Raw genomic sequence first — 12,229 nt, forward strand, 5'->3', positions numbered from 1 at the left:
CCCACCCCTCTTCATCTCACCCCGTCAACACCAGCCTCCTCCCACCCCTCTTCATCTCACCCCATCAACACCAGCCTCCTCCCACCCCTCTTCATCTCACCCCATCAACACCAGCCTCCTCCCACCCCTCTTCATCTCACACCATCAACACGAGCCCCCTCCCGGCCCTCTTCATCTCACCCCATCAACACCAGCCTCCTCCCACCCCTCTTCATCTCACCCCGTCAACACCAGCCTCCTCCCATCCCTCTTCAACCCACCCCATCAACACCAGCCTCCTCCCACCCCTCTTCATCTCACCCCATCACCAACAGCCTCCTCCCACCCCTCTTCATCTCACCCCATCAACACCAGCCTCCTCCCACCCCTCTTCATCTCACCCCATCAACACCAGTCTCCACCCACCCCTCTTCATCTCATCCCATCAACACCAGCCTCCTCACACCCCTCTTCATCTTACCCCATCAACACCAGCCTCCTCCCACCCCTCTTCATTTCACCCCATCAACACCAGCCTCTTCCCACCCCTCTTCATCTCACCCCAACAACACCAGCCTCCTCTCACCCCTCTTCATCTCACCCCATCAACACCAGCCTCCTCCCACCCCTCTTCATCTCACCCCATCAACACCAGCCTCCTCCCACCCCTCTTCATCTCCCCCATCAACATCAGCCTCCTCCCACCCCTCTTCATCTCACCCCATCAACACCAGCCTCCTCCCATCCCTCTTCATCTCACCACATCAACACCAGCCTCCTCTCACCCCTCTTCTTCTCACCCCATCAACACCAGCCTCCTCCCACCCTTCTTCATCTCACCCCGTCAACACCAGCCTCCTCCCACCCCTCTTCATCTCACCCCGTCAACACCAGCCTCCTCCCACCCCTCTTCATCTCACCCCGTCAACATCAGCCTCCTCCCACCCCTCTTCATCTCACCCCGCCAACATTAGCCTCCTCCCACCCCTCTTCATCTCACCCCATCAACACCAGTCTCCTCCCACCCCTCTTCATCTCACCCCATCAACACCAGCCTCCTCCCACCCCTCTTCATCTCACCCCATCAACACCAGTCTCCTCCCACCCCTCTTCATCTCACCCCATCAACACCAGCCTCCTCCCACCCCTCTTCATCTCACCCCATCAACACCAGCCTCCTCCCACCCCTCTTCATCTCACCCCATCAACACTAGCTTCCTCCCACCCCTCTTCATCTCACCCCATCAACACCAGCCCCCTCCCACCCCACTTCATCTCACCCCGTCAACACCAGCCTCCTCCCACCCCTCTTCATCTCACCCCATCAACACCAGACTCCTCCCACCCCTCTTCATCTCACCCCATCAACACCAGCCTCCTCCCACCCCTCTTCATCTCACCCCATCAACACTAGCCTACTCCCACCCCTCTTCATCTCACCCCATCAACACCAGCCCCCTCCCACCCGTCTTCAACTCACCCCGTCAACACCAGCCTCCTCCCACCCCTCCTCATCTCACCCCATCAACACCAGCCTCCTCCCACCCCTCTTCTTCTCACCCAATCAACACCAGCCTCCTCCCACCCCTCCTCATCTCACCCCATCAACACCAGCCTCCTCCCACCAGTCTTCATCTCATCCCATCAACACTAGCCTCCTCCCACCCCTCTTCATCTCACCCCATCAACACCAGCCCCCTCCCACTCCTCTTCGTCTCACCCCGTCAACACCAGCCTCCTCCCACCCCTCCTCATCTCACCCCATCAACACCAGCCTCCTCCCACCCCTCTTCATCTCACCCCATCAACACCAGCCCCCTCCCACTCCTCTTCGTCTCACCCCGTCAACACCAGCCTCCTCCCACCCCTCCTCATCTCACCCCATCAACACCAGCCTCCTCCCACCCCTCTTCATCTCACCCCATCAACACCAGCCTCCTCCCACCCCTCTTCATCTCACCCCATCAACACCAGCCTCCTCCCACCCCTCTTCATCTCACCCCATCAACACCAGCCTCCTCCCACCCCTCTTCATCTCACCCCATCAACACCAGCCTCCTCCCACCCCTCCTCACCTCACCCCATCAACACCAGCCTCCTCCCACCAGTCTTCATCTCACCCCATCAACACCAGCCTCATCCCACCCCGCTTCATCTCACCCCATCAACACCAGGCGCCTCCCATCCCTCTTCATCTCACCCCGTCAACACCAGCCTCCTCCCACCCCTCTTCATCTCACCCCATCAACACCAGCCTCCTCCCACCCCTTTTCATCTCACCCCATCAACACCAGCCTCCTCCCACCCCTCTTCATCTCACCCCATCAACACCAGCCCCCTCCCACCCCTCTTCATCTCACCCCATCACCATATCCTTCTATTCCTTTCTCCCTCATGTGTTTATCCAGCTTCCCCTTAAATGTATCTCTGCTCTTCGCCTCGACCACTCCCTGTGGTAGCGAGTTCCCCATTCTCCCCACTCTCTGGGTAAAGAAGTTTCTCCTGAATTCCCTATTGGATTTATCAGTGACTCTCTTATATTGATGGCCCCTAGTTCTGGTCTCCCCCACAAGTGGAAACATCTTCTCTACGTCTACCCTATCGAACCCCTTCATAATCTTAAAGACCTCGATCAGGTCACCCCTCAGCCTTCTCTTTTCTAAAGAAAAATTTGACTGCCTTTGTGGATGTCTTTCAATATCTTGTTTGATCTTTCTTTACAGCGCATTATTTGAACTGTCGGCTCTCCAATAGGGGCTCCCCGTGAGTACTGAGTGAAATAAAATTAACAAGTTTACATATATAAAGACAGACCTGCACCTCCCCAGCGCCTTTCACCAACCTCAGGACGTCCCGAAGCACTTCACAGCCAATGAAGTACTTTTTTTGAAGTGTGTTCACTGTTGTAATGTGGGAAACGCGGCAGCCAATTTGCGCACAGCAAGCTCCCACAAACAGCACTGTGACAATGACCAGATCATCTGCTTTTAGTGATGTTAGTTGAGGGATAAATATTGGCCCCAGGCCACCAGGGAGAACCCCCCCCCCGCTCTTCTTCCAATAGTGGCCGTGGGATCTTTTACATCCGCCTGAGAGAGCCTCGGTCTAATGTCTCACCCTCAGTACTGCCCCTCCGACAGTGCGGCGCTCCCTCAGTACTGCCCCTCCGACAGTGCGGCGCTCCCTCAGTACTGCCCCTCCGACAGTGCGGCGCTCCCTCAGTACTGCCCCTCCGACAGTGCGGCGCTCCCTCAGTACTGCCCCTCCGACAGTGCGGCGCTCCCTCAGTACTGCCCCTCCGACAGTGCGGCGCTCCCTCAGTACTGCCCCTCCGACAGTGCGGCGCTCCCTCAGTACTGCCCCTCCGACAGTGCGGCGCTCCCTCAGTACTGCCCCTCCGACAGTGCGGCGCTCCCTCAGTACTGCCCCTCCGACAGTGTGGCGCTCCCTCAGTACTGCCCCTCCGACAGTGCAGCGCTTCCTCAGTACTGCCCCTCCGACAGTGCGGCGCTCCCTCAGTACTGCCCCTCCGACAGTGCGGCGCTCCCTCAGTACTGCCCCTCCGACAGTGCGGCGCTCCCTCAGTACTGCCCCTCCGACAGTGCGGCGCTCCCTCAGTACTGCCCCTCCGACAGTGCGGCACTCCCTCAGTACTGCCCCTCCGACAGTGCGGCGCTCCCTCAGTACTGCCCGTCCGACAAGTGCGGCACTCCCTCAGTACTGCCCCTCCGACAGTGCGGCGCTCCCTCAGTACTGCCCCTCCGACAGTGCGGCGCTCCCTCAGTACTGCCCCTCCGACAGTGCGGCGCTCCCTCAGTACTGCCCCTCCGACAGTGCGGCACTCCCTCAGTACTGCCCCTCCGACAGTGCGGCGCTCCCTCAGTACTGCCCCTCCGACAGTGCGGCGCTCCCTCAGTACTGCCCCTCCGACAGTGCGGCGCTCCCTCAGTACTGCCCCTCCGACAGTGTGGCGCTCCCTCAGTACTGCCCCTCCGACAGTGCAGCGCTTCCTCAGTACTGCCCCTCCGACAGTGCGGCGCTCCCTCAGTACTGCCCCTCCGACAGTGCGGCGCTCCCTCAGTACTGCCCCTCCGACAGTGCGGCGCTCCCTCAGTACTGCCCCTCCGACAGTGCGGCGCTCCCTCAGTACTGCCCCTCCGACTGTGCGGCGCTCCCTCAGTACTGCCCCTCCGACAGTGCGGTGCTCCCTCAGTACTGCCCCTCCGACAGTGCGGCGCTCCCTCAGTACTGCCCCTCCGACAGTGCGGCGCTCCCTCAGTACTGCCCCTCCGACAGTGCGGCGCTCCCTCAGTACCGGCACTGGGGAGTGTCTGCCTAGATTATGGGGCTGAAGCCTCTGGAGTGGGGACTTGAACCGACAACCTTCTGGCTCCAAGGCGAGAGTGAGAGAGAGGGAGCTGCCCACTGAGCCACAGCTGATGCTTAATGTATGTTGTCATAGATGTTCCTTCCCTGCCGGCTCAGTGAAAATATTTTTTGAACACAAGTATACTTAAGACCTGGATAACACGTCCCATTACCAGACTGTCCTGACTGAGGTAATTGAAGGCAGGATAGTGCCACGGTGATGGGACGCGGGTCTGTGTCTGCGATTTCCCCGCACGGTGACGGGACGCGGGTCTGTGTCTGCGATTTCCCCGCACGGTGACGGGACGCGGGTCTGTGTCTGCGATTTCCCCACACGGTGATGGGACGCGGGTCTGTGTCTGCGATTCCCCCGCACGGTGTGGGCTGTAGATTTCAATCCTGTCACTGCGCGGGTCTGATAGAGGCTCCGGTTTCTCCTCTCACTGATGCTCTTTAATCTGAATTCACAATAACTAACGTCGGACTTTCCGTTTCAGGCGCAGATGCACAGACGATTCAGTAACATGGTGAGGTGAACAAAGATTTACATAAGGGCTGACCACATCCCTCGCAACCCCTTCAACCAACATCCCACCGGCCTGAAACAGGAGGCTAATGCTTCCAATATGACGTGTGTCTTGCGTGCGGTTTGTTCGTTGCACCCCATATCGGACCGAGAGTCCACCTTGAACAAGTGCCCTGCGCGCTGTAATATTTCATAGGAGCACAGGAACAGAAGGAGGCCCATTCAGCCCCCTCGAGCCTGTTACACAGGAACAGGAGGAGGCCCATTCAGACCCTCGAGCCTGTTACACAGGAACAGGAGGCGGCCCATTCAGCCCCTCGAGCCTGTTACACAGGAACAGGAGGTGGCCCATTCAGCCCCTCGAGCCTGTTACACAGGAACAGGAGGAGGCCTATTCAGCCCCCTCGAGCCTGTTACACAGGAACAGGAGGAGGCCCATTCAGCCCCTCGAGTCTGTTACACAGGAACAGGAGGAGGCCCATTCAGCCCCTCGAGCCTGTTACACAGGAACAGGAGGAGGCCCATTCAGCCCCTCGAGCCTGTTACACAGGAACAGGAGGAGGCCCATTCAGCCCCTCGAGCCTGTTACACAGGAACAGGAGGAGGCCCATTCAGCCCCTCGAGCCTGTTACACAGGAACAGGAGGAGGCCCATTCAGCCCCTCGAGCCTGTTACACAGGAACAGGAGGAGGCCCATTCAGCCCCTCGAGCCTGTTACACAGGAACAGGAGGAGGCCTATTCAGCCCCCTCGAGCCTGTTACACAGGAACAGGAGGAGGCCCATTCATGCCCCTCGAGCCTGTTACACAGGAACAGGAGGAGGCCCATTCAGCCCCTCGAGCCTGTTACACAGGAACAGGAGGAGGCCCATTCAGCCCCTCGAGCCTGTTACACAGGAACAGGAGGAGGCCCATTCAGCTCCTCGAGTCTGTTACACAGGAACAGGAGGAGGCCCATTCATGCCCCTCGAGCCTGTTACACAGGAACAGGAGGAGGCCCATTCAGCCCCTCGAGCCTGTTACACAGAAACAGGAGGAGGCCCATTCAGCCCCCTCGAGCCTGTTACACAGGAACAGGAGGAGGCCCATTCAGCTCCTCGAGCCTGTTACATAGGAACAGGAGGAGGCCCATTCAGCCCCTCAAGCCTGTTACACAGGAACAGGAGGAGGCCCATTCAGCCCCCTCGAGCCTGTTACACAGGAACAGGAGGAGGCCCATTCAGCCCCTCGAGCCTGTTCCGCCATTCAATGAGATCGGGGCTGATCTGTGACCTAACTCCATCTACCCGCCTTTGCCCCGTATCCCTCAATACCTCTGGTTAACAGAAATCTATCAATCTCAGGTTTAAATGAACAATTGGCCTAGCATCGATTGCCGATTGCGGAAGAGAGTTCCAAACTTCTACCACCCTTTGTGTGTCGAAGTGTTTCCTAACTTCACTCCTGAAAGGTCTGGCTCTAATTTTTAGACTCTGCCCCCTAGTCCTAGAATCCCCAACCAGCGGAAATAGTTTATCTCTCTCTACCCCATCAGTTCCCCTTAATATCATCAAAACTTCGATCAGATCACCCCTTAACCTGCTAAATTCCAGGGAATACACCCCTAGATTGTGTAATCTCTCCTCGTAATCTAACCCTTGGAGTCCGGATAACATTCTGGTAAATCTACGCTGCCCTCCATCCAAGGCCGGTATATCCTTCCTCAGGTGTGGTGCCCAGAGCTGTGGTTCTACGCTGGTCAAGGGGAGCTCATGTGAAAGCAGCCTGATCCCAGATTCTAACCCACAATTTCATGCACTCATCCAGAAAGATGTCAAATGAGATCTTAGGACAGGGGTTAGCTGTGACGGGACGCGGGTCTGTGTCTGCGATTCCCCCCGCACGGTGATGGGAGGTGGGTCTGTGTCTGCGATTCCCCCGCACGGTGATGGGACGCGGGTCTGTGTCTGCGATTCCCACGCACGGTGATGGGACGCGGGTCTGTGTCTGCGATTCCCCCGCACGGTGATGGGACGGGGGTCTGTGTCTGCGATTCCCCCGCACGGTGATGGGACGCGGGTCTGTGTCTGTGATTCCCCCGCACGATGATGGGACGCGGGTCTGTGTCTGTGATTCCCCTGCACGGTGAGGGGACGCGGGTCTGTGTCTGCGATTCCCCCGCACGGTGATGGGACGCGGGTCTGTGTCTGCGATTCCCCCGCACGGTGAGGGGACGCGGGTCTGTGTCTGCGATTCCCCCGCACGGTGATGGGACGCGGGTCTGTGCCTGTGATTCCCCCGCACGGTGAGGGGACGCGGGTCTGTGTCTGCGATTCCCCCGCACGGTGATGGGACGCGGGTCTGTGTCTGTGATTCCCCCGCACCGTGATGGGACGCGGGTCTGTGTCTGCGATTCCCCCGCACGGTGATGGGACGCGGGTCTGTGTCTGCGATTCCCCCGCACGGTGATGGGACGCGGGTCTGTGTCTGTGATTCCCCCGCACGGTGATGGGACGCGGGTCTGTGTCTGCGATTCCCCAGCACGGTGATGGGACGTGGGTCTGTGTCTGTGATTCCCCGCACGGTGATGGGACGGGGGTCTGTGTCTGCGATTCCCCCGCACGGTGATGGGACGCGGGTCTGTGTCTGCGATTCCCCCGCACAGTGACGGGACGCGGGTCTGTGTCTGCGATTCCCCCGCGCGGTGATGGGACGCGGGTCTGTGACTGCGATTCCCCCGCACGGTGACGGGACGGGGGTCTGTGTCTGCGATTCCCCCGCACGGTGATGGGACGCGGGTCTGTGTCTGTGATTCCCCGCACGGTGATGGGACGGGGGTCTGTGTCTGCGATTCCCCCGCACGGTGATGGGACGCGGGTCTGTGTCTGCGATTCCCCCGCACGGTGATGGGACGCGGGTCTGTGTCTGCGATTCCCCGCATGGTGATGGGACGCGGGTCTGTGTCTGCGATTCCCCCGCACGGTGATGGGACGCGGGTCTGTGTCTGCGATTCCCCCGCACGGTGAGGGGACGCGGGTCTGTGTCTGTGATTCCCCCGCACGGTGATGGGACGCGGGTCTGTGTCTGTGATTCCCCCACACGGTGATGGGACACGGGTCTGTGTCTGCGATTCCCCCACACGGTGATGGGACGCGGGTCTGTGTCTGTGATTCCCCCACACGGTGACGGGACGCGGGTCTGTGTCTGCGATTCCCCCGCACGGTGACGGGACGCGGGTCTGTGTCTGCGATTCCCCCGCACGGCGATGGGACGCGGGTCTGTGTCTGCGATTCCCCCACACGGTGATGGGACGCGGGTCTGTGTCTGCGATTCCCCCACACGGTGATGGGACACGGGTCTGTGTCTGTGATTCCCCCACACGGTGACGGGACGCGGGTCTGTGTCTGCGATTCCCCCGCACGGTGATGGGACGCGGGTCTGTGTCTGTGATTCCCCCGCACGGTGATGGGACGTTGGTCTGTGTCTGCGATTCCCCCGCACGGTGTTGGGACATGTGTCTGTGTCTGTGATTCCCCCACACGGCGATGGGACGGGGGTCTGTGTCTGTGATTCCCCCGCACGGTGATGGGACATGTGTCTGTGTCTGTGATTCCCCCACACGGCGATGGGACGGGGGTCTGTGTCTGTGATTCCCCCACACGGCGATGGGACGGGGGTCTGTGTCTGCGATTCCCCCGCACGGTGTTGGGACATGTGTCTGTGTCTGTGATTCCCCCACACGGCGATGGGACGCGGGTCTGTGTCTGTGATTCCCCCACACGGTGATGGGACGCGGGTCTGTGTCTGTGATTCCCCCGCACCGTGATGGGACGCGGGTCTGTGTCTGTGATTCCCCCGCACCGTGATGGGACGCGGGTCTGTGTCTGCGATTCCCCCGCACGGTGATGGGACGCGGGTCTGTGTCTGTGATTCCCCCGCACGGTGATGGGACGTGGGTCTGTGTCTGTGATTCCCCTGCACGGTGACGGGACGCGGGTCTGTGTCTGTGATTCCCCCGCACGGTGACGGGACGCGGGTCTGTGTCTGTGATTCCCCCGCACGGTGATGGGACGCAGGTCTGTGTCTGCGATTCCCCCGCACGGTGACGGGACGCGGGTCTGTGGCTGCGATTCCCCCGCACGGTGATGGGACGCGGGTCTGTGTCTGTGATTCCCCCGCACGGTGATGGGACGCGGGTCTGTGTCTGTGATTCCCCCGCACGGTGATGGGACGCAGGTCTGTGTCTGCGATTCCCCCGCACGGCGATGGGACGCGGGTCTGTGTCTGCGATTCCCCCGCACGGTGATGGGACGCAGGTCTGTGTCTGCGATTCCCCTGTACGGTGACGGGACGCGGGTCTGTGTCTGCGATTCCCCCGCACGGTGATGGGACGCGGGTCTGTGTCTGTGATTCTCCCACACGGTGATGGGACGCGGGTCTGTGTCTGCGATTCCCCCGCACGGTGATGGGACGCAGGTCTGTGTCTGCGATTCCCCCGCACGGTGATGGGACGCAGGTCTGTGTCTGCGATTCACCCGCACGGTGATGGGACGCGGGTCTGTGTCTGCGATTCCCCCGCACGGTGCGGGGACGCGGGTCTGTGTCTGCGATTCCCCCGCACCGTGATGGGACGCGGGTCTGTGTCTGTGATTCCCCCGCACGGTGATGGGACGCGGGTCTGTGTCTGCGATTCCCCCGCACGGTGAGGGGACGCGGGTCTGTGTCTGTGATTCCCCCGCACGGTGATGGGACGCGGGTCTGTGTCTGTGATTCCCCCGCACGGTGATGGGACGCGTGTCTGTGTCTGCGATTCCCCCGCACGGTGATGGGACGCGGGTCTGTGTCTGTGATTCCCCCACACGGTGATGGGACGCGGGTCTGTGTCTGTGATTCCCCCACACGGTGACGGGACGCGGGTCTGTGTCTGCGATTCCCCCGCACGGTGACGGGACGCGGGTCTGTGTCTGCGATTCCCCTGCACGGCGATGGGACGCGGGTCTGTGTCTGCGATTCCCCCACACGGTGATGGGACGCGGGTCTGTGTCTGCGATTCCCCCACACGGTGATGGGACACGGGTCTGTGTCTGTGATTCCCCCACACGGTGACGGGACGCGGGTCTGTGTCTGCGATTCCCCCGCACGGTGATGGGACGCGGGTCTGTGTCTGTGATTCCCCCGCACGGTGATGGGACGTTGGTCTGTGTCTGCGATTCCCCCGCACGGTGTTGGGACATGTGTCTGTGTCTGTGATTCCCCCACACGGCGATGGGACGGGGGTCTGTGTCTGTGATTCCCCCGCACGGTGATGGGACATGTGTCTGTGTCTGTGATTCCCCCACACGGCGATGGGACGGGGGTCTGTGTCTGTGATTCCCCCACACGGCGATGGGACGGGGGTCTGTGTCTGCGATTCCCCCGCACGGTGTTGGGACGCGGTCTGTGTCTGTGATTCCCCCACACGGCGATGGGACGCGGGTCTGTGACTGTGATTCCCCCACACGGTGATGGGACGCGGGTCTGTGTCTGTGATTCCCCCACACCGTGATGGGACGCGGGTCTGTGTCTGTGATTCCCCCGCACCGTGATGGGACGCGGGTCTGTGTCTGCGATTCCCCCGCACGGTGATGGGACGCGGGTCTGTGTCTGTGATTCCCCCGCACGGTGATGGGACGTGGGTCTGTGTCTGTGATTCCCCTGCACGGTGACGGGACGCGGGTCTGTGTCTGTGATTCCCCCGCACGGTGACGGGACGCGGGTCTGTGTCTGTGATTCCCCCGCACGGTGATGGGACGCAGGTCTGTGTCTGCGATTCCCCCGCACGGTGACGGGACGCGGGTCTGTGTCTGCGATTCCCCCGCACGGTGATGGGACGCGGGTCTGTGTCTGTGATTCCCCCGCACGGTGATGGGACGCGGGTCTGTGTCTGTGATTCCCCCGCACGGTGATGGGACGCAGGTCTGTGTCTGCGATTCCCCCGCACGGTGATGGGACGCGGGTCTGTGTCTGCGATTCCCCCGCACGGCGATGGGACGCAGGTCTGTGTCTGCGATTCCCCCGCACGGTGACGGGACGCGGGTCTGTGTCTGCGATTCCCCCGCACGGTGATGGGACGCGGGTCTGTGTCTGTGATTCTCCCACACGGTGATGGGACGCGGGTCTGTGTCTGCGATTCCCCCGCACGGTGATGGGACGCAGGTCTGTGTCTGCGATTCCCCCGCACGGTGATGGGACGCAGGTCTGTGTCTGCGATTCACCCGCACGGTGATGGGACGCGGGTCTGTGTCTGCGATTCCCCCGCACGGTGAGGGGACGCGGGTCTGTGTCTGCGATTCCCCCGCACCGTGATGGGACGCGGGTCTGTGTCTGTGATTCCCCCGCACCGTGATGGGACGCGGGTCTGTGTCTGTGATTCCCCCGCACGGTGAGGGGACGCGGGTCTGTGTCTGTGATTCCCCCGCACGGCGATGGGACGAGGGTCTGTGTCTGCGATTCCCCTGCACGGTGATGGGACGCGGGTCTGTGTCTGTGATTCCCCCGCACGGTGATGGGACACGGGTCTGTGTCTGTGATTCCCCCGCACGGTGATGGGACGAGGGTCTGTGTCTGCGATTCCCCCGCACGGTGATGGGACGAGGGTCTGTGTCTGCGATTCCCCCGCACGGTGATGGGACGAGGGTCTGTGTCTGCGAGTCCCCCGCACGGTGATGGGACGCGGGTCTGTGTCTGTGATTCCCCCGCACGGTGACGGGACGCGGGTCTGTGTCTGTGATTCCCCCGCACGGTGACGGGACGCGGGTCTGTGTCTGTGATTCCCCCGCACGGTGATGGGACGGGGGTCTGTGTCTGTGATTCCCCCGCACGGTGACGGGACGCGGGTCTGTGTCTGTGATTCCCCCGCACGGTGACGGGACGCGGGTCTGTGTCTGCGATTCCCCCGCACGGTGATGGGACGCGGGTCTGTGTCTGTGATTCCCCCGCACGGTGATGGGACGCGGGTCTGTGTCTGTGATTCCCCCGCACGGTGATGGGACGCGGGTCTGTGTCTGTGATTCCCCCGCACGGTGAGGGGACGCGGGTCTGTGTCTGTGATTCCCCCGCACGGCGATGGGACGAGGGTCTGTGTCTGCGATTCTCCTGCACGGTGATGGGACGGGGGTCTGTGTCTGTGATTCCCCCGCACGGCGATGGGACGCGGGCCTGTGGCTGTGATTCCCCTGCACGGTGATGGGACGCGGGTCTGTGTCTGTGATTCCCCCGCACCGTGATGGGACGCGGGTCTGTGTCTGTGATTCCACCGCACGGTGATGGGACGCGGGTCTGTGTCTGTGATTCCCCCCGCACCGTGATGGGACGCGGGTCTGTGTCTGCGATTCCCCCG

At 61.5% G+C, this 12,229-nt stretch overlaps 1 protein-coding gene across 2 annotated transcripts in view; it reads left to right on the forward strand.

Annotated features, from left to right (window-relative positions):
• Window positions 1–12,229, forward strand: part of LOC147110113 (uncharacterized) — a 34,902-nt gene that overhangs the window by 7,507 nt on the left and 15,166 nt on the right. For both annotated transcript variants that reach the window (XM_086004248.1, XM_086004247.1), the window contains exons 4-5: window positions 2,703–2,742; window positions 4,845–4,874. In XM_086004248.1, coding sequence (XP_085860374.1) covers window positions 2,703–2,742; window positions 4,845–4,874 — 70 coding nt within the window. The remainder of the gene's footprint in view (window positions 1–2,702; window positions 2,743–4,844; window positions 4,875–12,229) is intronic.

Source organism: Somniosus microcephalus, chromosome 12, assembly GCF_052327205.1.
Source record: "Somniosus microcephalus isolate GS21.2 chromosome 12, FLI_Smic_1.0, whole genome shotgun sequence".
Taxonomy (NCBI): domain Eukaryota; kingdom Metazoa; phylum Chordata; class Chondrichthyes; order Squaliformes; family Somniosidae; genus Somniosus; species Somniosus microcephalus.